The sequence below is a fragment of the Chelonoidis abingdonii genome, chromosome 11 (genome assembly GCF_003597395.2).
Source record: "Chelonoidis abingdonii isolate Lonesome George chromosome 11, CheloAbing_2.0, whole genome shotgun sequence".
NCBI classification, from domain to species: Eukaryota; Metazoa; Chordata; order Testudines; family Testudinidae; genus Chelonoidis; species Chelonoidis abingdonii.
This window is the reverse complement of record NC_133779.1, coordinates 12,494,777-12,520,726: the sequence shown is the minus strand read 5'-3', so window position 1 is coordinate 12,520,726 and position 25,950 is coordinate 12,494,777. Positions and strand designations below refer to the sequence as shown.

The following is a 25,950-nucleotide window of genomic DNA, read 5'->3' as shown; positions in this document are numbered from 1 at the left end:
CACAAGTTCTTCAGTCCAATCCACTTCCCTAACTAATTTCCTTAATTCTTTAAAGTTAGCCCTTTTGAAATAAAAAACCCTAGTCCCAGACCTATTTTTATTTATCCTTCCTTCTAGTTTGAACTGAATTAGCTCATGATCACTCAAACCAAGCTTGTCCCCTACAACCATTTCTTTTATGAGGTCCTCACTACTCACAAAAAACAAATCTAAAATGGCATCCCCTCTTGTTGGTTCTTCAACTACTTGGTGAAGAAATCCATCAGCTATCACATCCGGAAAAATCTGAGCCCTATTATTGTTACCAGCACTTGTTCTCCAGTCTATATTCGGGAAGTTAAAGTCTCCCATGATCACACAATTAGGTCTCTATCTATATCCAAATAAGATCCCAGTGATCTGCAGCACACCCCAAGCACTATCTCAGGGGAGGCTCCAGTAGCTTTCTTTCCAAATGTGATTTTTCCCCAGACAGACTCTGTCTTATCCATTCCATCACTTTTTATTTCTTTACAGTTAACCTCATCATTCATATACAATGTTGCTCCACCACTTTTGCCTTTATTTCTGTCTTTCCTAAATAGCAAATAGCCTTCAGTACCTGTACTCCAGTCATGTACTTTCTTCATGCTCCTGCAAGGTTCTTCCAAACACAATCAGGTCATCCAAATAAACTAACACTTGCTGTAAATTCATGTCTCCCACAGCTTTCTCCATAAGATGTTGAAATTTGATGGGTGCTCCGGAAATTCCTTGGGACATGCGTTTGAACTGATGAAAGGCTGTCTTCGCCTTATCTTCTTCTCCCAAAGGAATCTGGTAGTATCCACTCTGAAGATCCAACACAGAGAACCACTCGCTTCCCAGCAAACAGTCTAAAGCATCTTGGACTCGGGGCATAGTGTACTGGTCAACCACAGTACGGCTGTTTAGGGTGTGGTAGTCAATTCACATCCGGATTTTCCTATTCTTTTTATGGACCACCACAATGGGTGAGGCCTATGGGCTGCGGGACTTTGTAATGATGCCATTTGCAGCCAGCTCCTGAAGATGTTGTCGCACATCTTCCATCTCGGAGAGAGCAAGCCTCCTAGATCTCTCTCTGAAAGGTCAAGAGTCATGTAGTCTGATGTTGTGCTCTACTCCTTTTGCACATCCCACTCATGCAATGAGAAGACCTTAGATCTTTCACAAAGTCTCCTCCTCAGGCGATCTTTCCACTCCTCGGACAATGGTGAATCTTCAAAGTCAAACTTTGCTGGGTCTATTGTCGGAAATTAAGTCTCACACTGGGGTTTTACAGTTGATTCAGGCTTGAAGAGGTCTATTATCTTTTGTCCTTGCTTCACAAAGACATCATGGCTTGTTTCATTTCATTCATTCATTGTCATCTTTTCCTTGGCTGCAGCAGGTAGGGTTATGACTCCACTGGGGACCACTACTCCTCAAAGCTCTCCTTCAACCATCTGCCCTACCATTGCTAATGCCCCTTTATTGCCTTTCAGCCTGGTACTCATGACAAGCACTTTTTGCTCCATCCTTGCAGGCAAGACTAAGGGGGTTGTGCCCACATACTTCAGTGCCCAAATCGGTAGCTCAGATGTCTCCTTTTTGGTGCTCTCAATTTTCCTAAAGGTTTCAGCACAAAGCGTATGGATCATCAGGGTATTCAGGTACCAGTCCCCAGCCCATCATCTGCAGTAATCTGCAAGCACCTTGAAGAGACTGGAGTTGGTCCCTATCAGCACAGACACATCAGAGGTCCCTTTCGGGTCAGGGCGTATTACGGCAGCTGTGTCTACCTCTTCCCTTACCCCAGCAACCTCCTCTGGGAATTCCAGGTGCACTATGACATATCCTTGGTAGGGGTATTCATCCATGCTGAGGCCATACAGACCAAGGCCAGTCAGTGACTTTATAGGCAGGTGCCTAACCATCTGTTGGTAGAATGACTGAAATATAATAGTCACTTGAGATCCAATGTCAAGCACGGCTTTACACTCTGCCCCTTCAATCCTCACCATGACCTCTGCTCGAGGCCCTATCAGTCCTGCGGGGATCCCAGCTGGACGGTCTTTTCTGGGGGGATCTTCAAATCCTGCAGGCCTGGGTGGTCCCCATCCCCAGATCCTCTGGCAGTTACCGGATCTCTCCCAACTGGTCCTCAGATTTCCGTACACTAAGGAGGGATTTTCTTCATTACGGTACTTGGTAGCACTGTGTCCATCCTGACCACGTCAGTAGCAGAAGAATTGTCCTTTCCCCCTTCGCCTGAGTGGGACCGTGGCTCTAAATGCTGACTTCTCCATCGCCACAGTCTGAGGATCTTTATTCCTGGAAATATTAGCTCAGTGCTTTGCAGCTGAGCTATCCGTTCTGTCAGGACCTGCATTTGTTGGACAAGTTCCTCTGTGGTGCTCACCATCAGTACACTGGCCATTTGCAGTGGTGTTGTGCTGGCTGGCTCCAATGTTTGGGCTTTCCAAAACTCACTGGCAGCCTGCCTTTCTTCCTCTTTCCTGACCTCCGTTATCAGCTGAGAGTAACTTGGGGGATGTTCCTGCCGTTCTCTTAGCCGGAGATGAAGTAGAATCGGGTTCTAATACTGAGTCCCTCTTACAACTTGAGCCAGTCTGGTCTGATCCATCTGCTCAGCAGTCACTGCTCCCCTCATAACAGCTCTCTGAAGCAGTTTCTTCAGCCTCTGTATATAGACTGAAATCTTCTCTCCTCTTTGCTGTCGGGAATTAAGAAACTTACAGTAACTGTCTTCAGGGCCCTCTACGCTCCCAAAGGTATGATCAAGGGCCTCTAGGCAGTCCTTCACACTGACCCCAGGGTCAGTGAGCTTCAGGGTGTGAATTACATCTAATGCTGGGCCACTAAGGCTCTCTATTAGACATCTTCGCTTTTCTGCATCAAGTACGGCCCACTCCCGTAGCATTTCAGTGGTATGCTCTAACCAGGGTTCAAACTCCTCTTCCCCAGCAATTAACTTTAACTTACGACAAGAGTTTGATGTAGCATGGGACAGCACAAACTTTTCCAACGTTTGTCCCAGTGCTTTTGCCCAATCATCGGTTGAGGCTGCGGCCCCTGAGCACAACAAACCTGACATATTAGCCATTATACAAACAGTAATTTCCTCAAAATATAAACACAATTGTTTCCCAATGTACTAGAATGCTCAACAGGAGTTTGCAAGGGATACTGATCCAGGGATCCCAGATGAGCCCCCCAAAATATTACCCTTCTGCCCATCTGAGTTGGCTGCAACAAGGGCCGGGGTCAGTATCTAGGGGTTCTGTTTTAATAACACAATGCATAACCGGCTCGAGCCCCAACCCAGTGACCTGGGACAATTACATACCACCACCCCCCGGGCGCCTCTAAGAGACAATACTTCCCCTCTCACAAGCACGGAGTCTGAGTGTAGCAAAGGTTCAACAAGGACAAGTTCAGAGTCCTGCATTTAAGATGGAAGAATCGTATTCACTGTTACAGACTAGGGACCGAGTGTCTAGGCAGCAGTTCTGCAGAAAAGGACTTAGGGGTTACAGTGGATGAGAATCTGGATATGAGTCGACAGTGTGCCCTTGTTGCCAAGAAAGCTAACAGCATTTTGAGCTGTATAAGTAGGGGCATTGCCAACATATCGAGGGATGTGATCATTCCCCTCTATTCAACATTGGTGAGGCCTCATCTGGAGTACTGTGTCCAGTTTGGGGCCTCACACTACAAGAAGGATGTGGAAAAAATGGAAAGAGTCCAGTGGAGGGCAACAAAAATGATTAGGGAGCTGGAACACACGACTTATGAGGAGAGGATGAGGGAACTGGGATTGTTTAGCTTGCAGAAGAGAAGAATGAGGGGGGATTTGATAGCTGCTTTCAACTACCTGAAAGGGGGTTCCAAAGAGGATGGAACTAGATTGTTCTCAGTAGTGCCAGATGATAGAACGAGGACTAATGGTCTCAAGTTGCAGTGGGGGAGGTTTAGGCTGGATATTAAGAAAAGCTTTTTCACTAGGAGAGTGGTTAAGCACTGGAATGAGTTACCTAGGGAGTTGGTGGAATCTCCTTCCTTAGACGTTTTTAAGGTCAGGCTCGACAAAGTCCTGGCTGGGATGATTTAGTTGGGAATTGGTCTTGCTCTGAGCAGGGGGTTGGACTAGATGACCTCCTGAGGTCCCTTCCAACCCTGATATTCTACAATTTTATGAAAATACTTTTAATAAAGGAGGAAAACAATGCAGGATTATATTGGGGAAATACCACAAATGGGATTCATAACAAAAACCATGAGCAAAACATCCACCTCCAAGTAAGTTTGGCAGTGTCCTTTTCCCCTCAGGGTCTTAAGTCCAACAACCCAAAAATCACCCCAAAATTTCTGTCTCTGGTCAGTGCAGCCCCAGAGTTCAAAAGTTTATCTGCAGAGTTTTATCTCCCCGCCTGGGTGGAAATGGGGGTGCCCTCGACGGGGGTGTTAAGGGACACCTTATGTGGTCTGAGGCTGACTGCCCCGCCTCTCCATGGGGTTCTGTTGCAGCCTTCACTGTGAGCCACTCCGCTAGCTGCTCCGCTCCACCAGTCATCCCGTGAGCCACTCCAGCCGTTCTACGAACGGCTCTGCCAGCCACTCCACTCCACCAGCCGTCCCATGAGCTGCCCCCCAGCCATCCTGCAAACTGCTCTGCTCCACAGTTACTTAGCCATATACCTTCAGGCTCCCCAACTACTTAGTACAGCACACAGTGATTTTAGCTTTTAGAAGGGGAGCCTCAGTGCTGGTACACCATTGGCCCAAAGTGAATTCAGCTCATCAGTCTGTAACTAGACTTTTAATGGAATCAAAATTAGCTCTGATATTCCACAATGAAAAGAGGAGGCAGTGGAATTGGTATTTCAGGCTCTCAAAGGGCACCCATACCACCCAATACAAATACCTTTCCCCAACCGCTCTTCATTCAGTGGGTGTTGGAACCCATGTCCCTTGTCTAGTGAGTGCTATTGAGTTGATGGTGAGTCCCTCTGTCATAAAACAATTCCACTGTTCTTGAGTCATATAATCAGGATAACTACACTTTATTTTTCCTGCCCCAATAACAGAGAAACTAGGAATCCCACAGCAGCCAAAGTGACCATGTGGGGTGCTGTGGGCTCATGCTAGGCAGGGTCAGTGTGCCTATGCAAACAATATCATTCCCTGAAGTTCTTTTGCACAACTCACCACAATTCATCCCCAGATGTCAGGGTAGAGCTCATCCTGACTCCGCTTACACATCCTATGGTGCTGAGGGAGTTGGCTGACATGATTTTAGAGCCATTTGCCATTATCTTTCAAAACCGTGGCGATCAAGGGAGGTCCCAAATGATTGGAAAAAGGCAAATATGGTGCCTATTTTTTAAAAAAAAGGGAACAAGGAGAGTCTGGGGAACTACAGATTGGTCAACCTCTCCTCAGTCCCTGGAAAAACCATGGAGCAGGTCCTCAAGGAATCAATTTTGAAGCGCTTGGAGGAAAGGAAGGTGATCAGGAACAGTCAACATGGATTCACCAAGGGCAAGTCATGCCTGACCAACCTTATTGTCTTCTCTGTGGATATGGGAAAGCGGTGGACGTGATATAACTTAACTTTAGCAAAGCTTTTGATATGGTCTTCCATAGTATTCTTGCCAGCAAATTAAAAAAGTATGGATTGGATGAATGGACTATAAGGTGGACAGAAAGCTAGCTAGATTGTCAGGCTCAACAGAAGTGATCAATGGCTTGATGTCTAGTTGGCAGTTCGTATCAAGCAGAGTGCCCCAGGGTTTGTCCTGGGGCTGGTTTTGTTCAGCATCTTCATTAATGATCTTGATGATGGGATGGATTGCACCCTCAGGAAATTAGTGGATGACACTAAGCTCTGGGGAAAGGTCGATACCCTGGAAAGTAGGGATAGAGTCCAGATGGACCTAGACAAATTGAGGGATTGGGCTAAAAGAAATCTGATGAAGTTCAACAAGGACAAGTGCAGAGTCCTGCATTTAGGAAAGAAGAATCCCATGCACTGCTACAGGATGGGGACTGACAGGCTAAGTGTCAGTTCTGCAGAAAAAAGAGCTGGGGATTACAGTGGATGAGAAGCTGAATATGTGTCAACAGTGTGCCCTTGTTGCCAAGAAGGCTAATGGCATATTGGGCTGCATTAGTAGGAGCATTACCAGCAGATTTAGAGAAGTCAATATTTCCCTCTATTTGGCACTGGTGAGGCCACATCTGGAGTATTGTGTCCAGTTTTAGGTCCTCCACTACAGAAAGGATGTGGACAAATTAGAAAGAGTTCAGCAAAGGGCAACGGAAATGATTAGGGGGCTGGGGCACATGACTTATGAAGAGAGTCTGAGGGAACTGGCCTTATTTAGAAGAGAAGAGTGAGGGAGGATTTGATAGCAACCTTCAATTCCCTGAAGGGAAGTTCCAAAGAGAATGGATCTAGACTGTTCTCAGTGGTACCAGATGACAGAACAAGGAGGGATGGTCTCAAGTTGCAGCGAGGGAGCTCTAGATAGATATTAGGAAAAAGTATTTCAAACTAGGAGGGTGGCAAAGCACTGGAATGGGTTATCTAGGGAGGTGGTGGAATCTCCATCCCTAGAGGTTTCTAATGCCTGGCTTGACAAAGCCCTGGCTGGGATGATTTGGTTGGGGTTAGTCCTGCTTTGAACAAGGGGTTGGACTAGATGACCTCCTGAGGTCTCTTTCAACCCTTATCTTCTATAATTATATTATTCCATGTTTTCCGGGAGGTCCTGCACAAATTATTCAAGGATCATCCTGTCTGTAATCTCTCCCACCTTTTGGGTGTCCGGCTTTAACCACCAAGTGGCCCAGTCCGTGAGCTTCTGGGCAAAAGCTGGGGCTGCAAACCCAGTGTCCACCAGCCCTCCTGAAACTTCTGTTGGTACTTTTCCACTGACAACCCCATCCTGTCTAGGACAGCCACCTTTACCTCATCATAAACCTTGGCCTGTTCATCACTGAATCCCATACAGGCAGCCTGCACCTCATTGTCCAGTTATGGGGCCAGCTGCAGGGCCCAGGTTGTCTTGTCCCACCCAGAACCCATGGACACCCGCTCAAACGTACACAGGAAGGTGTCAGGGTCATTGGCGGGGCCCATTTTACATAAGCCCAAGCCTGGCATGCGGCTGCCATTACCTCCCTGGGACTCACCAACCTGTGCAGGAGCTGCTGCAGTGTCTTAGCCTGCTCCCTGAAGAAGTCCTGGAGGCTCTTCTGTTGCTCAGCCTGCCAGGTGAGTAAGGCCTGCCTCTCCACCTGGTGAGATTGCTGGAAGGCCTGCAATGCTTTCTGTATCTCCTCTTGTTGCTTGGCTAGCCACTGCATGGTTCCCTCCATCTTCGGGTAGCCATGCCCTGGTGGTGGCTGGAGATCCCAGACAAGACCCCATATGTAACGGGGTACACACTCCGCCCCTTGGCCCCTCTCCTCCATGAATCAGGGGCACTTCAGTCTGGTGCTACACCCGCGTTCTTTATTCATGATCAGTTTCCCACTACCAGTTTCCCACTATATACAGGCTACCACAGGCTGGACCAGAAACAGACTAGGAGGTTCATACTCCCCCTGAGCCTGACATCCTGCCCTTAGTCTCCCCCCATCCCCTTCTCTTACTTTCTTCCAGCCTTAGAGCTCCTGCTAATGAGGCTGGCAGGTGTGGTCAGTTACCTTCATCCAGCCCCAATCCATTCTCCCTAATTGGGGCTGGAGTGGTAGGCGCTGATTAAAGACTTTTCCAGCAGCGCCTTGCTACACAAGTTTGCAGTTCTATGAACAAAGAGCGTAGGTCACAACTGCAGGATGTGAGACTATCCAAGAAAGCAGTTACTGAAAAGGACTTGAACGTGAGCTCCCAGAGCGATGCTGGAGCTAAGATGGTGAATGCAACCCTTGAATGTATACATGAGAATATCTAGCAGAGAAAGGAGGTGACATCACCCCTGTGTGTGGTGTTAGCCAGACCACTGCTGGATACTATGTCCAGTTCTGGTGTCCACACTTTAAAATAGGATTTTGACAAATTGGAAACTGCTCAGAAAACAGCTACGGGAACAATTAGAGATCTGGAAACCTGCCTCATAGTCAGAAACGTAGGAGCTCAAGTTATAGAGCTTATATAAGGGAAGGTTAAAAGGTGACGATTACACTCTGTAAGTACCTACAAAGGAAGGAGATTTCTGATAGTCAACAGGTCTCTAATCTAGCAGACAAAGGCAGAACAAGTTCTGATGGCTGAAAGTTGAAGCTGGACAAATTCAGACTAGAAATAAGGTGCAGATTTTAACAGTGAGGGGAATTAACCATTGGAACAACTGCCCTGGGAACATGATGGATTCTCCGTCACTCAGAATCTTTCAACCCAAACTGGGTGTCTCTTTCTATAACATCTGCTCCGGCTGGAACAGATGTTCTGGGCTGGATGCAGGGATCAGTGCAGGAGGCCTGAGCTATACAGGAGGTCAGACTAGATGATCATAATGCCCCCTTTAGGCCTTAACATCTATGAATCCATGAACTCATAACACACTGGGCCCAGCTAGGAAATTGACTGTTCCCTGCTGAACAGGCAGGGCTGGGTATGGAGCCACTGGCTGTTGGCTTGTAGCAGCGGGAGAGATTTGGGCAGAGCAGAGTCCTGGGTCTTGGAACTGATGATGCGCTGGCTTCTCTGGTTCCAATGCTCCCATTTGTGGCTATGATTAGAGCATGAAGGGGACATGCCCTTCAGTCCTGGGAATTTCTGGGGTCCCTGAGCCAGGACTCAGCCATCAAGTCAAATGGCAAACCTCATTCTCCAGCTACAGGATGGGACCATGCTTCTCACACACTGCGCTCTTTGTTTGCCAGGTGATGTTTTCCCCCGTGTTTCTCCCTGGCCGGCTGCATTCTGGGTGTTGTTCACTCTGGTTCTCATTGCTGCTGGAGCTTGTGCATATCTTGGATACACAGGTAATGGGGATGTGTTATTTCCATGTTTAGAACCCGGCCCTAGAGGGCACTGGGCTGGGGCATCAGAGCATTTTATTATTCAGATATTTATCTTGTATTTGTTTTAGGAAATAAACCAAACTAACAAACACACTGGGGTCCCCATCCCCACCTGTATTAGCGTATTGCTCAGTGTTTCCCCTTCCTTCCCTGTCTCACTGCAATGTCTGATTCTCTCTCTCACAGCAAAGCGAAAAGCCTCTCAGAAGAAACGCTCTAAAGAGGAGTCTCTGTTAAATCTGGGTAGGTCTCCTGCTGTATCTCTTGCTGTGTTGAGATGTATGAGTTCCGTGACTGCTTGGTGTTATCTGAGGGCTCAGTGACAAGAAAGAATGGAGCCAGGAGGTCTCTGCCTAGTGGTTCCTCATCTCCCTCAAGATTTCACACACGCTGATGGTAACAGGTTGGCAAATGTGTGTTTTGCAGCAGAAACACAAAGGGTGTGTGCTCGTGAGATTCCCTGCACATGGCTGCAGGAGGGAGACAGACTGGCAGTGACAAATCTGGGTCAGATTCTGTCCCACTAACCCTGGGCAATTGCTCCGTGGCTAAAGGCAAGATCAGTGATGCTCTGTGAGATGATTCCATCCCTGTGACTGTCGAATGCACAGGACACAGGGAAGGTGTTTAACCACTAGAGGAAGCTCGTAATGGCAGTGGTGAATTCTCCATCTCTTGATGGTGTCAGATCCAGACCGGGCAACTTTCTGGAAGCTGCTGTAGCCAAACCTGAGTTACTGGGCTCAGTGCAGGGGGAACTGGGTGAGATTCTCTGGCCTTTGATATATAGCCGATCAGAATAGATGAACTAATGGTTCTGCTTGGCCTGAAACTCTACAAATTTGTGACATTCATGCTCTCATATGTGCCAAGAGACGCAGCAGCAACATTTTTTTTTAAGTTCACACATCTAATTTATTCCACTGTGAAATTTTCAATACTTAGTGACAATATTAGTTTGCATTGTGATGGTGCTGAGTGATGCTGACCCGTTCTGCTGGGCACTGCGCACACACACAGGGAAACACAGCTGAAAGGTGCAGAGAGTGGATACAACAGTGCAGCACAGTGACTGGGGTTCTCCTGGCAATCACAGCCTGGAAGAGTCCTGAGTATCCTCCTTTTCATCTCCTTTGCCCTCTGACATGCCCCCTTGTGGCCATCATTCCTCCAGTTGGGGAAGGCTGGCTGGGACTCCCCTAGCAATCAGTGCTGTTCTGTAACCAGCCAGAGGGGTCGCTGTGGAGAAACTGACCCCACCCCATGGTTCTACTGGCCCTGCTGCACCAGCCCAAGGCCTGTGACACACATAGCCCTGCACCAGTTTAACTCAAGGTGTGTTCTGAAACCTAATTAATTAAATTGGTGCAAGTGTGTGTGTAGAAAAGAGCTAAGGAGTTAGAAACTTCCCCACGTCTCCTGAGTGTTGGTGCATATCACTAACAGTCAGCCCTGCTCCTGTCAAACCTGCCAGCTCTGACTCTGGAGTTGGGAATTTAGGTGTAGGATGTCTGTGACTAACCCTAGTCATTAGGGAGTGTACAGCACCACCCAGTGCATGTCTCTGGGTCTAACTCTTTTCTTTTCCCCCATTTCAGTGAATGAGAAGAAGACCCGGGAAGCAGGTACTTGGCTAAACCCTAGTAAACATGTGTCTACACTTTCATACTATGAGATAGAAATATCACCACATGCACTGCGTGGACCTTAGTCACAGTCATGATCATCTCCTCCTGCCCTGGAAATAGTCAAACACTGCAGAGTTTGCGGCTCAGATTTCAGTGTCATCCTGAACAACAGAGAATGAATTTAATGCATATGTGATGGCAGGACTCAGGCTAGGTCTACACTGCCCAATGTTCAGATTACAGGAGTGCAAATAGCAACGCACACCAATGTGCTGCACTGTAACAACCCCGCATGGATGCTGTGGGTGTGAACTAAAAGGTTCCTAGTTTACATTTCCAACAGTCATATTTGAAGAGGACAAACTAGGTGCTGTTTCGTGGGTAGTTACAGTGCAGCCCTTTGGTGCATGATGCAAAGCATATCCCCAGATGCCAATCTATGGGGCTGGGTAGACAGACCCTGAGCCAGGGACTGGGCAAACCCTCCATGCAGGTTTGTGGGTATATCTCAGTTCTGACCTGCAAAATGGCTGCTATCCCAATGCTGGGATCGCCACTTACACGCAGCTTTGGCAGTGCCCCTCAATCCCACCCACTACCTTCCTGTTATCCAGACCAGAGCTCCACAATCCTGTCATGTCCTATAATTGCCCCCCACCCTCATACACACCATACATGCAAGGTCAGTGGAAGGGGTCCTGGAACTGACCTTTGCTGCAGGTCCCCATGGGACAAACACTGCCGCTAACTGCAGCCCCCGGCTATTGCAGCCCTGAGCTTCCACCCCCAGCTCCAGCTGCTGCACGTGCTGCCCCCAGCTACCCTCTGCTTTTAGCACATCTTCTCAAGCAGAGCTAACATGTGTCTGCTGCCCAAGCAGGAAAGCTCACTCCCAGCTGCAGTGTAGATACATCCAAAATATGGAACAGCCTCACGTCACTGTTCTTGGAACAACCCACACTGAACCATGATGGTCTCCTCCTCTTCTCTCTCCAGAATGCCAGGAGCTGCGGGAGACGCTTGGTGAGTTTATCCACCTTCCTTTAGAGAGCCCTAAGCAGAGGCTCCCAGCCACACACAGTGCTGAGCACATCGAGAAGCACCAACACTGAAAGGCAGGGCTAAGTGAACAGTTTGGTCCAAAATCTGAGTCACATTAGCCACCCCAGTCCAGCACAGCACTTGTGAGCTCTCTGCAGCAGACACAGGGTTACCTGCTCTCATGTCTGGATAGACAGGTGGCACCTGGCCTTTGACAATCCAATGCCAATCACATTGTGCTGATGCAGTAGAAGGAAGCCAGCCATGATCTATAGATGATTCCTGGAGGACAGGCTCTTCTGGACCCTTCCCAGAACATGGTTCATGTTTCCATAGTTTGTTGCCAAGCCCAGATCCCAGATTTAAGCCCCAAACGTTGACATGTCCTTCCCCTAGTTACAACTGGAGTGTGTAGCCTTGATGCTTCAAAGGGCCGTTTGTAACACAGAAGAGAAATTCCCCTTAGACGGAAGGGTTGCGAATGTCAGAGCTATATTGGGATCCTGACCCACTTCCTCCATCAAAGTCAGATACTTTGCAAACCTCAGAGCTCCTGCATATTGGTTGTTACTAAACAACAGTCCAGCTCCTATTGAATCTTCTGGCTCCTGCACTGGGACTGGGAGTGGGGCATCTGTTACTAAACCCAGTGGTTATGGGGCACACAGTCCCTGTCTCTGCATCTAACTCTTTTCTCTTCCCTATTTCAGATGCTGTGAGGAAGGACTTTGAATCAGGTACTTGGCTAATCCCCAGTAAACATGTGTCTGTGCTTTCACACTGCAACAAGATAGAAAAATCTCCTATGCAATGTAGGGACTTCAGTCACCTTCATGATTATCTCCCCCTGTCCTGGCAAGTAACAAACACTGCAGAGTTTGCGGCTCAGATTTCAGTAGCATCCTTAACAATGGAAAAAAAATTAATTCACATGGACTGGAGAGACTCAAGCTATGTCTACACTGCCCAACAGGTCAGATTATGTTAGTGTGAATAGCAATGCACACCAAAATGCTGCACTGTAACAACTCATGTGGATGCTGTGGGCATGAATTAAAAAGGTTCCTAGTGTGCATTTAAATACCTGGGTAGTGTCATATCCAGTGACGGATCACTGGATAATGAGATCAATGAATGAATATCCAAAGCAAGCCAGGCACTTGGTTGTCTGTATGTCAAAGTTTTAAACCACCACAAAATCAGGATGTCTTCAAAATTGCTTGTGTACAGAGCTGTTGTTCTTTCATCTCTTTTGTATGGGTGTGAAACATGGACACTATATAGGCATCATATCAAGCAGCTTGAAGCATTCCACATGCGCTGCCTCCAGAACACCATGAAGATCCGCTGGCAAGACAAAGTGCCCAATCTTGAGGTCCTTGAGAAAGTCCAGATGACAAGCATCGAAATGATGATCAGGAAGTCACAGCTACGTTGGACCAGTCATGTCAGCCGCATGGATGCCAACAGAATCCCTCACAAGCTTTTGTATGGTGAGCTCTCCCAGGGCATCCGGCATATAGGTCATCCACGGAAACGTTACAATGACACCATCAAAGCCAATCTGCAATACAGCAGTATCAAACCTAGGGACCTAGAGGACGCCGCCAGCGACAGAACACAGTCAGAAATACCTGCATCACCTTTGAGGAAGACTGCTGCCGGCGTCTACAAAAGGCACGCAAACGACATCACAGAGCACCAGCAGCTCACAACCCACTGACTCTGAACTTCCCATGCACCATCTGCAGCAAATTGTATAGTCAGAGGGCAGACCATGAGATCAACAATAGATGATCTGCACAGATTTGTCATCATCGGATCGATGGACTACCAAGAAAAGAGTAAAAGCAGCAAAGAATCCTGTGGCAAGAAAAGGGTGTGCATTTATGAAGAGGACTGTTTTAGTGCAAACTAAGTACAGTTTAGTGCACACCAGCCATATCCACACAGGACAGTTACAGAGCAGCACTTTCACGCATGGTGGAAATCACAACCCTGGAGGCTGAACTATGGGGCTGTGTAGACAAGTCCTGAGTCAGGGGCTGAGCAAATGTCCTCCATGCAGATCTGTGGATGTATCTCAGTTCTGACCTGAAAGATATCTGAGCTCCCTGCATGCAGCTGTGCTGGAGCCCCTTAGACCGCAGCTGCAGTCCTGCACCTATCGAAGCCCTGGGCTCCCCATGGCATCACTGGTGTCCCTCATTCCCCACCCACTACCTCCCTGCTATCCCAGCCCTGTCCAGTTGTGTTCAATTGTGTTCTCTCCTTCCACACACACCCCTCCTACTCTAGGCCTGGGCCTCAAATGACCATAGACTCCAAGCCCTGCTACACTCTGTACATGCTCGGTGAGGTACATTCTGAGCCACAACCCACAGTGTTCTCATGAGAGCCGAGACAAAACCTGACCCCATGGTTCTAGGGATGGACATTAATCCAGTGCCACACAGCCCCATGGACCCTTCCCCAGCTAAGCTTCTGCCAACCACTAACCCTACAGTTACACACTTCTGCAAATCAGCACCACAAAGGGATTGCACAGCTCAAAAACAGGAGGTCTGAGGCCAGGTGACATGTTCTTGTGTGATGCTCCCTTCCCTCATTCCTGGCAGTGCCAGCAGCGGGGGGTGCTGCCCCCAGGACAATTTGTGGGCTCTGTTTCGGGGCTGATCTGAGACCTTTTCTTTCTTCATTACCAACAGTTTTGTCTGACGTGTGCTGTCAATTGTGATGCCTTTGGCTCATTGGGTATATCTACACTGCAGCAGGGAGTGAGCTTCCTAGCTCAGGGAGCCAGACACACACTAGGTCTGCTTGAGTATTATGACCCAGATATGGGCAGTCAGGAATGGTTGGAGCAGGAATCAGGTGTGAGGAGGCAGCAGGGTGAGGTTACCAGGAGATCAGGGAGAAGGAGCAGGTAATGCAAGGGAAAGAGTCATGAGCAGGGAAAACCCAGTTTCATGGACAACTTTCTGGGCCTGTGCTTCATTTAAATACAAGCAGAGAACCAATCAGATAACAGAAGGGGAGTCTTTCGTCAAAGTTGAGATTGTAGTTCTGGTAGCTGTCAGCAGGTCAGTGGCGGGTGGGCTGGCACTTATTGGCTCCTAAGAGTCTGTGAATCAGGTTCCAGGACATCTCCCTGGCATCAGTCCTTTGCTATGTGAGGCCCTCTGTGCAGCGCTGGACCGGGATTTTTGGGGGTGATTATTATGCAGTGCTCAAACTACTGCTGGGGTGGGTATATTTTCCACCAGCCCTCTGTTGTGATGGGGGCCATATCCCTTCCAGATAAGATACCAAAGCCTGCCAAAAGGACAACATAAGAACATAAGAATGGCAGTACTGGGTCAGACCAAAGATCCATCTAGCCTGGTATCCTTCCATCTAGCCCAGTATCTTCTGACAGTGACCAGTGCCAGGTGCCCCAGAGGAAATGATCAGAACAGGTAATCAAGGGTTTTCCAGGTAGGGTTTCAAAAGTGAGACATGAAACACTGGGTGAAACTCCTGGGAGTGGGGTAGCTGATGTTCAAAAATGACTGAGTTAACCTATTGCTGGATCCTAAAAGGGCCAAGGAACTGAAAGGCCAACTTGTGAGTGGATCTGTCTGTATGGAGATGCTCCATGGGGAGCCATACATTTTGTCACACTGAGTAGGTGAGGCTTTGCAGTCGATGATGGTCTGCGTACCATTTATAATCTTCACTTGCCTATTCATGCCTCATGGGCCTGATAAATCCACTGTACTAGGGACTGAGGAGGCTGGGATAGGCGAAGACATAGGTAATTGCAGGTGGAATCAGGAGTGGTACCCTTAGTTGGTGGAAAATGGTCTTTGATCCATGGATGAATGGTCTATGTTGTTATATGCAAACTCTGCAGAAGGGAGAAGCGAGGACCAGTCACCCTGGTGGTGGCTGATGTAACATCACAGCTACTGTTCAAGGATCTGGTCGGTCCTTTATTTTGGCCACTGGATGTTGGAGAGTATGCGGAGAGAAGACATGTGTGGACTCTCATCAGGCAAAGGACACCAGAACGAGGCCATGAACTGAGGCCACTGATCAGAGATGATGGAGGCAGATTGCAGTTTATATATAGTTAGACCATTCCTTCAGTGGAGGGTATGCTTATGCAGGAGACAAATGGGGCCATTTTAAGAAAGTGTTCCGCTACTGTCCGTATTACTGTGAATTTGGTGGACTTGGGTAATTCTACAATAAAGTTCACACAATAGCTGCCCAAGGTTGAGATAGGATGTCCAAGGGATGGAGGAGACCTCTGGGTGTGTGTCATCTTGGCATAGGCACAAATATCACAGGAGGCAATGAATGACAGTATTATGAGGCGCGTCTGGGGCCACCAAAAGGGATGGGATATTAACCATTAGGTCTTACAGTTCCCCAAGTGTTCCACTAGAAAAAATCATGGGAGACCACAATTGTTGCTGGGCCTAAAAGAACACAAAAAAGGTTCCTCTCCTATTCCTGATCCCTTTCTGGGAGTTGTGCTGTTGTTTTTTGACAAAGATTTGTTCATCAGGTGGAATTCCTGAAGCAGAGGTAGAATGTATCAATGCAAGTACATCCTGGTGAGGAGCTGTGCTGAGAATGTTACAGTACAGGGCTTCGGCCTTGCTCTTTTTGGTTCTGGGACAATATGTGATGAGGAAAACAAATCTTGAGAAAAAATTGGGCCCAAGGGAGCTGCAGTTGGTTTAAGACTTTTGCCTTTCATAGGTATGATCAGTGAATACCTCATACCAACCTGTATCAGTAGGAAGGTGGTGGAAATGAGCTGTAGAGAAGGTTGTGGTGCCCTGCCTCTGTGGGATCTTTCCTAGGACAGCCTGAGCAGTTCAAACTTGGTGAAGATCATCCAATAGAAGTGACATGGCTCAGAGGAAGACTTCCCAGTTTGATAGCACCGAAATGTTACCCTCCAGAAAAGGGAGGCCCAGTTTTGGGCTTCCCCTGATACCAGGCTGATAACCACCTTTGCACAATCAGTAGGGTAGGACTGAGGACGCACCATGAACCGAAGGTGACATTGGTTATAAACCCCTGGAATTGCTGGCAGCTACCATCTAACCATTCAGACCGATGTATCAGAGAACAGAACTCCATGGGCCGTGGCTGGAGAATGGCATTACCCACTCCTGGAATAGCTGGTTCTGCAAGGTCAGGTCGGTAGCCCGAACCTGCAGGGCTTGGTGTCTGCCTAAGGCAGGCCTCTCACTCTAGCATGTCTGGTGCTCCAGAGGGCAGAAGTTGGGTAGCTGGATCCATTCTCCCAGCACCACCCTACTTCTGTAGCCTACATGGCCTGTGCAGACGGTCACAACTGGGTCATGGTTGGTCAGGCCTAGTGGTCAGAACAGAGGTCAGAAGCCAGGCCAGGCTACCAGAAGAGCAGAGACCGAGATAGTGCAGGAGGGCATCCAGAGAGTCAGGAGGCAGCAGGTCATGTTATAGGGAGATCAGAGTCAGGCATCAGGAGCATCTAGCACAGAGGAGACAGCACTAAGCAGGGGAAGTCCAGGGGCACAGGTGACTTCCTGGTCCTGTGCTTGGTTTAAATAGAAGCAGAGAATCAATCAGGACTTCCGGAGTTCCACCAATCAGATCCCAGGACTGGAATACTCTGTCAGAGCCAAGCTTTGTATTCTGGGGACTGTTCATGGGTAACTGTGTTCCGGGGATGGGTGGCTGGAAGACACTGGCTCCTGCCAGGGGCGACTCTATGGGATTTTGCCTCTGGTGGTTTGCCTGCACAGGGTCCGCTGGTCCCGCGGTTTTGGCGGACCTCCCACAGGCGTGCCTGCAGAATGCCCCCTGCAGCTTGCCGCCTCAAGCATGCACTTGGCTTGCTGGGGCGTGGAGCCGCCCCTGCCTCCTGCGAGTCCTGTAGACAAATGTTCCACACTCGATGTTCATAGACCTCATTTAATCATAGACTTTAAGGTCAGATTGGACCATCATGAGCATCTACTCTGACCTCCTGCACATTGCAAGCCACTGAACCTCACCCACCCACTCCTGTAGCAGACCCCTAACCTCTGGCTGAGTTACTGACAACTTCAAATCATGATTTAAAGATTTCAAGTTACAGAGAATTCACCATTTGCACTAGTTTAAACTGGTAAGTGGCCCCTGGCCCATGCTGCAGAGGAAGGTGAACAAAACCCCAGAGTCTCAGCCAATCTGACCAGGGGGAAAATTCCTTCCTGACCCCAAATATGGTGATCAGTTAGACCCTGAGCACATAGGCAAGAACCATCAGCCAGACACCTGGGAAGGAATCCTCTGTAGTAACTGAGATCCCGAACCATTTAGTGTCCCATGTCCAGCAGGTGGGGATTTTTCCTCCTGGCAGTCTCCAGTGAGCCACATGCCGTTGTTGGCAGCCCCATCAGACAATGGCAATAATAGCTGTGTAACTAGGAGTATCAGGGGCACCGGCTCAGGGTAGCTGCCTTACTATGCGCCCTGCAGATCTGAACAGGTTTAGCACACTGGCTTAAGCAGAACTAACGTCTCTGCCAGCCCAAACTGGAAAGCACCCTCCAAGCTGCAGTGGAGATGTACCCAAGTTTGGAAGAGCACCATGTGACTGTGCTCAGAACGCCCAACACTGAACCCATGATGCTCTCCTTTTCTTCTCTCCCCAGAGTGCCAGGAGCTCCGTGAGACAATTGGTAAGTTCATCCCCCTCCCCATTAGAGCCCTGTAACGATGTGCAGACTCACCAGCGGCGCCTCCTGCTGGTTTCTCAGGAAATTATCTCTTCCAGCCTCCGGAACACACTCTGCAGGCTGGTGTCCCACTTGCCACTGGGCCCAAGTCCCTCCTGCACCCTGGTGCCCCTTTAATCTGGTTTCTGCCCCCTGGCCATAAACCCACAGTCTTGGGGTCTCCCCACCCAGGGGAACCACCCATCACAGGCAAGGGAGTTTGGACCTGCTGCCTCTGCCTCCCCGTGGGCTGCTCCTGCAATCGCTGTACTCAGTAGGCCTCAGTCTAGGCCACAGCCTGTGGGGTTTCCAGGACGGAGCTCCCCAGCTCCCTTTGGCCTTCAACCAGCCCTGCTCCACTCCAGGTACCTTCTCAGCTCCCTGCAGCCAGGTCCCTCCCTCTCAGAAGCTAGAGAGAGAATGTGTGTCTGAGCATCTGGCACACAGCCCTTTTATAAGGGCCAGCTGGGTCTGTTTGGGGCGTGGCCCCAGCTGCGCCTGGTTCCCCTATCAGCATAGCTGCTTTTCTTTCTGCCACAGCCCTCTCCTGGACTACTGTAAGCCCCTCAGGGCAGGAGCAGGTAACCACCCCTCTATAAGCCCCCAGGCGGGGTTCTCTGCTCGTTGTCCCCGTCCGGCTCCCTTCTTATGACCCTCTGACCACACTCCCATCCCTGTTCTTTTATTAGTTGTCCCCCGTAATCAGTGGGCTTCTGCGGTCCTGTGGGTCCTCCCCTTAGGCTGGGGGGGATCCTTTAGCAGTGGGCGGACTTTGCCCGCCCACTTCCCAGACACCCAATAGATAAAAGCCCCCAGGCGGGTTCTCTGCTCGGTGTCCCTATCAGGCTCCCTTCTTATGACCCATTGACCTCACTCTTGTCCCTGTTCTTTTATTAGTTGTCCCCCGCAATCAGTGGCGTTCTGAGGTCCTGTGGATCCTCCCCTTAGGCTGGGGGGGGGGATCCGTTAGCAATGGGTGGGCTTTCTCCCATCTAGTTCCCAGAACCCAATAGGTACAAGCCCCCAGGCAGGGTTCTCTGCTTGGTGTCCCCGTCAGGCTCCCTTCTTATGACCCTTTGACCTCATTCCTGTCTCTGTTCTTTTATTAGTTATCCCCCGGAATCAGTGGGTTTCTGAGGTCCTGTAGAACCTCCCCTTAGGCTGAGGGGCGGGATCCGTTAGCAGTGGGTGGGCTTCTGCCCGCCCACTTCCCGGAACCCAATAGGCACAAGCCCCCAGGCAGAGGCTCACAGCCACATAGGGTGCTGAGCAGATCCAGAAGCACCAACACTGCAGGGCAGGGCTGAGTGAACAGTTTCAGCCAAAATCAGTCACGTTGGTTACCCCAGTCCCAGTGCAGCACTGTGAGCTCTCTGCAGCAGACACAGGCTTACCTGCTCTCATGTCTGGATATACAGACAGGTGTCACCTGGCTTGCGTCAATCCAGTGCCAGTCACATTGTTCTGATGCAGCAGGAGGGGCCAGCCATTTTCTATAAATGACTGCTGGAGAGAAGCTCTTCTGAGCCACTCCCCAGAACGTGGCTCACATTTCCATGCTTTGTTGCCAAGGTCAGATCCCATATGTGAGCTCCTATCAGCTGCATGTCCATCCCCTAGTTAGACCTGGAGCATGTAGCTTTGATGTTCCAACGGGCTGTTAGGAACATAGAGAAGGAATTCCCCTGAGACGGAAGGGTTAAGAATGTCAGAGCTGTATCAGGATCCAGACCCACATCTTCCATCAAGGTTAGATGCTTTGCAAATCCCAGGGGTTCTGTGTATTGGTACCTATCACTAACCATGAGCTCTGCTCGAATCAAAGCTGCTGGTTCCTGCACTGGGGCTGGGAGTGTGGCTGTGGGGTGTCTGAAAATAACCCCAGTCATTATAGGGCACACAGCATCACACAGCGCGTCTGTGTGTCTACTCTTTTCTCTTTCCCATTTCAGTGTCTGAAGAGAAGAAGAACAAGCAGCTGGAATCAGGTACTTGGATAATCCCTAGTAAATGTGTGTCTCTGCTTTTATGCTATAACAAGATATGAAAATCACCACACACAAAAGTATGGACTTCAGTCACCTTCATGATCATCTCCCCCTGCCCTGGAAATATTCAAACACTGCATTGTTTGCAGCTCACTTTTCACTATCATCCTTAATGACAGAGAGTTAATTTAGTGCATATGGATTAATGACATTTAACCAGGGTCTGGGTAAACTTCCTCCCTGCAGTTCTGTGGCTATATCTCAATTCTAACCTTCAAAATCCCTGCTATCCCAGTGCTGGGCTCCCTGCATGCACACAGCTCTGTGGGTTCTCCCAGTGCCCACCTGCAACCCCCAATATCTAACCCTGGGCTTCCACACACACAGCTCTGCTGGTGCCCCTCAATCCTGACCCACAGCCATCTGTTATCAAGCTCTGGGCCCCACACCCAACGCTCTTGCAAGACCCTTCAATCACCACCAGCAGCCCTCTACTGCTCCAGTCCTGGGCTCTGCTGGTGACTGTCAGTTCTGACCTGCAGCCAGTGGTCGCTTTAGGCACAGGCAAGCTGCACAATTGCAGAGAACCCTGAGGCACCCAGGGACCCCCTGACTGTTAGATCTCACCTGCCAAGCATCAGCTGCTCTGTACTTGAGCGGTTAGCCTAAGCTACTGCACGTGCTACCCTGCTGCTTACAGCACATGGGCTCGAGCAGAGCTAGCACTTCTGTGCCTGCCCGAACTGGTATCACCCTCCCAGCTGCAGTGTAGATGTACCCAAAGTTGGAACAGCCCCATCTCACTCTGCTCAGAATGATCTACCCATGATGCTCTCCTTTTTTTCTCTCCCCAGAGTGCCAGAAGCTGCGTGAGACAATTGGTAAGTTCATCCACCTCCCCATTAGAGCCCCAGAATGTGGCTTACATTTCCATGCTTTGTTGGCAAGGCCAGATCTCAGATGTGAGTTCCTATCAACTGCAGGTGCATCCCCTAGTTACACATGGAATGTGTAGCTTTGATGTTCCAAAGGGCTGTTAGTAACACAGAAAAGAAATCCCCCTTAGACGGAAGGGTTGAGAATGTCAGAGCTGTATCAGGATCCAGAACCATGTCTACTATCAAGGTGAGATGCTTTGCAAATCCCAGGGCTCCTGCTCCTTGGTGCGTATCATTAATCGCCAGCCCTGATCCTATCAAAGCTGCTGGCTCCTGGAGCTGTGAATGTGGCTGTGGGTGTCTGTAACTAAACTCAGTTGTTATGGGGCACACAGCATCACACAGCTCCTGTCTCTATGTCTAACTCTTTCCTCTTTCCCATTTTAGCATCTAAGGAAAAGAAGATCAAGGAACTGGAATCAGGTACTTGGATAATCCCTAGTAAACGTGTGACTCTGCTTTTACGTTCTAACGTGATATGTAAATATCCACACTCAAAAGTATGGACTTCAGTCACCTTTATGATTATTGCCCCTCCCCATGGAAATATTCAAACACTGCAGAGTTTGCAGTTCACATTTCAATATCATCCTTAATGACAGAGCGTGAATTTAGTGCCTATGGACTAGCAGGATTTAACCAGAGGATGGTCAAACTTCATCCCAGCAATTCTATGCATATAACTCAGTTCTGACTTACTCTGCTGGTCCCCCAGTGCCCACACACAGCTCCCTGCATTCTTGCCCTGAGCTCCCACAAACAGCTCTGCCAGTGTCCCTCAATGCAGACCTGCAGCCCCCTGCTAACCAGCCCTGGAATCCCATGCACAAAGCTCTGCTGATGCCACTTAATCTTGACCTGCATCCCCCTGCTATTTCAGCCCTGGACTCTCCAGTCCCACAGCTCTGTGGTGACCCTAATCTCAATGTGCAGTTAGTGGTGGCACTGGGTTCCTGTAAGCCATACAATTCAAGGGAGCCCCGAGGCAGTGAGGAGCCCCCTGAAAGCCAGAGTTGGTCCACCAGGCGTCAGCTGCTCCATTTTGCTCAGTGCTGTCCAGTGACCTGAACTGTGTCCTCTGTACAGCATGACCTTGCACATACCATACATGCCAGGTCACTGGTAGGGGCCCCAGAACTGTGCTGTGCAGGGGATTCCCTTGGGATAAACACTACCACTGCTTGCAGCCCTGGCTATCTCAGCCCCGGGCTTCCTCCCCCAACTCCAGCTTTGTTGGCATCCCTCAGTCCCCACCCACCGTTTCGCTGCTATCCCAGCCCTCAGCTCCTTGGTCCTGTCCAATTTCCCCACATCCTAGTCTAGGTCTGGGCCTCGAATGAACAGAGTCTCCAAAACCTACTACAATTTATATGGGCTTTGTGAGGTGCACTCTAATGGGCCGCACCACCCACCTTGTTCCACGAGGAGCCGAGACAGGACCTGACCCCATGTCTCTAGGGATGAACTGTAACTCCAGAGCCACACAGCCCCACGGACCCTTCCCCAGCTAAGCTCCTGCCAACCACTAACCCTAGAGTTACACAAATCAGCATCACAAAGGGATTGCCCAGCACAGAAATACAAAGTCTAAATCTGGGTGACAGACTACAGGACTGGAGGCCTCTCTCTACGTGATACATGTTCGGATATGACACTCCCTCCCCTCATTCCCAGAAGGGTCATCAGCTGGGAGTGCTGCCCCCAGGGGCAATTTGTTTAAAGGCTGATCTGAGACCTTGTCTATTGTTCATTAACAACAATTTTGTCTGACACATCCTATCAGTTCTGAAACCCTTGGCTCGAATCAGCGTCCTAGCTCGGGTAGCTGACTCATGCTAGCTCTGCTCAAGTATCATGCGTGGTCAACCTAGTGGTCGGAGCAGGAGCAGGAGTCAGGTGTGAATATGCAGCAGGGTCAGGTTCCCAGGAGATCAGAGTCAGGGAGAAGGAGCAGGTGGGAGAAGGGAACCAGTCCTGAGCAAGAAATACCCCAATTGCATGGAAAAATTCCTAGTCCCGTGCTTCATTTAAATAGAAGCAGAGAACCAATCAGAACCCACAGCGTTCCACCAATCAGATACCCGAAATGGAGTCCTCTGTTACAGTTGAAGTTGTAGGTCTGGTAGCTGTCAGCAGGTCAGTGGGAGGTGGGTTGAAACTTACTGGCTCAGAAGAGCCCTGTGGACCAGGCTTCAAGACATCTCCCTGGTATCAGTCCCTTGGACCAGGCTTTTTGGAATGATTCTTATGGAATGCTCATACTAGCACAGGAGTGTGTATATTTTCCACCATCCCTCAGATGTTCTCAGGGCCGTATCCCTCCCAGATAAGGTAGCACAGTCATCCAAAAGTGTTTCCCATGTAGGGTTTCAAAAGTGAGACATGAAACACCAGGTGTATCTCCAGAGAATGAGGTAGTTGATGTGCAAAAGTGCCTGAGTTAACCTGTTGCTGTATCCTAAAGAGTCCTAGAAATGGAAAGTCCAGCTTGTGAAAGGGTCTGTCTGTTCAGAGATGATTCATGGAGAACCTCCACTGAGTAGATGGGGCCTTGCTGTCATGAGGAATCCACTGTACTAGGTCTGAGGTGGCTGGGATGGGAGAGGACATAGGTAATTGCAGGTGGAATCAGGAGTGGTACCTTTAGTTAGTGGAAAACGGTCTTTGATCCACAGATGTATGGTCTATGTTGTTATATGGACCAGTCACACTGGTGGTGGCTGATGTAACATCGCAGCTACTGTTCGAGGATCTGGTTGGTCTTTTGCTTTTGCACACTGGACTTGGAAGGGTAAATTAAGAAAAGACACATGTGGGCCCCCATCAGGCAAAGGGCCTCACATGAGAACTCGCCATGAGCTGAGGCCCCTGATCAGAAGTGAAACTTTCTGGAAGGCCATGGAGATGGACTGCATGATTTACACATGGTTGGGCCATTCCTATAGCATAGGATATGCCTGTGCTGGGGACAAAAACAGCCATTTTGGTAAAGTGTCTACTATTGTCAGTATTGCTATGAATTTCTACAATAAAGTCTACAGTGATAATCACCCAGAGTTGAGACAGGACGACCAAGGGATGGAGAAGATCAAAGGTGTGTGTGTGTCACCTTGGCATAGGCACAAACATCACAGGAGGCAATGAATGACTGTATTATGGGGTCATCTGGGGCCACCAAAAGGGACGGGATCTTAACCGTTGGGCCTGACAGTTCCTCAAATGTTCCACTAGGGAAAAATCATGGACAGTTGCAGGACATGGGCAGTCAGGCCTAGTGATCAGAACAGGGATCAGAAGCCAGGAGCCAGGCCAGGGCAGGCTACAAGAAGATCAGAGATCGAGACGGTGCAGAAGAGCAGATGGAGAGTCAGGAGAGGACAGCAGGTCATGTTACCAGGAGATCAGAGTCAGGCAGCAGGAGCAGCTAACACAGGGGAGGCAGCACTAAGCCAGCCTCTTTCTATAGATGACTGCCGCTGTGCATGGTCTTCTGGGCCATTTCCCAGAACGTGGCTCATGTTTCCATGCTTTATTGCTAAGGCCAGATCCCAGATGTGAGCCCCAATCGTCTGCATGTCCATTCCCTGCTTATCCCTGGAGTGTGTAGCTTTGATTCTCCAAAGGGCTGCCAGTAACACAGAAAAGGAATTCCTGTGAAACAGAAGGGTTGAGAATGTCAGAGCTGTGTCGGGATCCAGATCTATGTCTTCCATCAAGGTGAGATGCTTTGCAAATCCCAGGGCTGCTGTGTCGATGCGTATCATTAACCTCCAGCCCTGCTCCTATCAAAGCTGCTGGCTGAGTCTGTGGCTGTGGATGTGTCTGTAACTAACCCCACTCATTATGGGGCACACATTATGTCTATGTGTCTAACTCTTTTCTCTTTCTCATTTCAGCACCTCAGAAGAAAGGATGGTTCGGTTAATGTCCCTGCAGGAGATCCACCCCAGGTGAGCTAGTGCCCCCTGTGCCTTTGATTGGCGATTTCTCCTAAGAGTGTCCGTTCAGCCCATGTGTGTGTACTAGTCGCCTCATGCCCCCTGCCGTTGTTCTATAGCACTGCATGGGCAAACCACCCTCAGTTCCTTCTCTGCTGCAAAGCTCCCAGCAGAGAGCTCTGAAGCAGAGGGGATGGAGGGCGGGAAGTGGATCACCCATAGGGACACATCTCGAAGGACCACAGTTCCTGCACAGGGTGAGTAACCATTTCTTGCAGTCAGGTACTTGGCTAATCCCTAGTAAGCATGTGTCTGGGCTTTCACACTGTCATGTGATAGGAAAATCACCACATGCGCTCTATGGATTTCAGTCACCTTCATGATCATCTCCCCATTCCCAGGAAATAAACAAAACCTGCAGAGTTTGCAGCTCAGGTTTCAGTATCCTGCTTAATGACGGAAAGTGACTCTAGTGCGCAGAGAATGGCGGGACATGGGGCAGATCTACATTAGGGCTTAGGGTGGTATAACTGACATCATTCAGAAGTGTCAAAAAACACCAACCTAAGCACAGGTGTGGACTGCGCTACGTCAGGGGCAGATGCTCTTCCACT

General features: G+C 49.3%; 1 protein-coding gene across 1 annotated transcript in view; it reads left to right on the top strand.

Annotated features, from left to right (window-relative positions):
* Nucleotides 1-25,950, top strand: part of LOC116828228 (butyrophilin-like protein 9) — a 100,447-nt gene that overhangs the window by 8,603 nt on the left and 65,894 nt on the right. Inside the window, 3 exon segments of the mRNA XM_075070512.1 lie at nucleotides 8,917-9,018; nucleotides 9,244-9,300; nucleotides 11,682-11,712. Of these exon segments, the coding sequence (XP_074926613.1) occupies nucleotides 8,917-9,018; nucleotides 9,244-9,300; nucleotides 11,682-11,712 (190 nt within the window).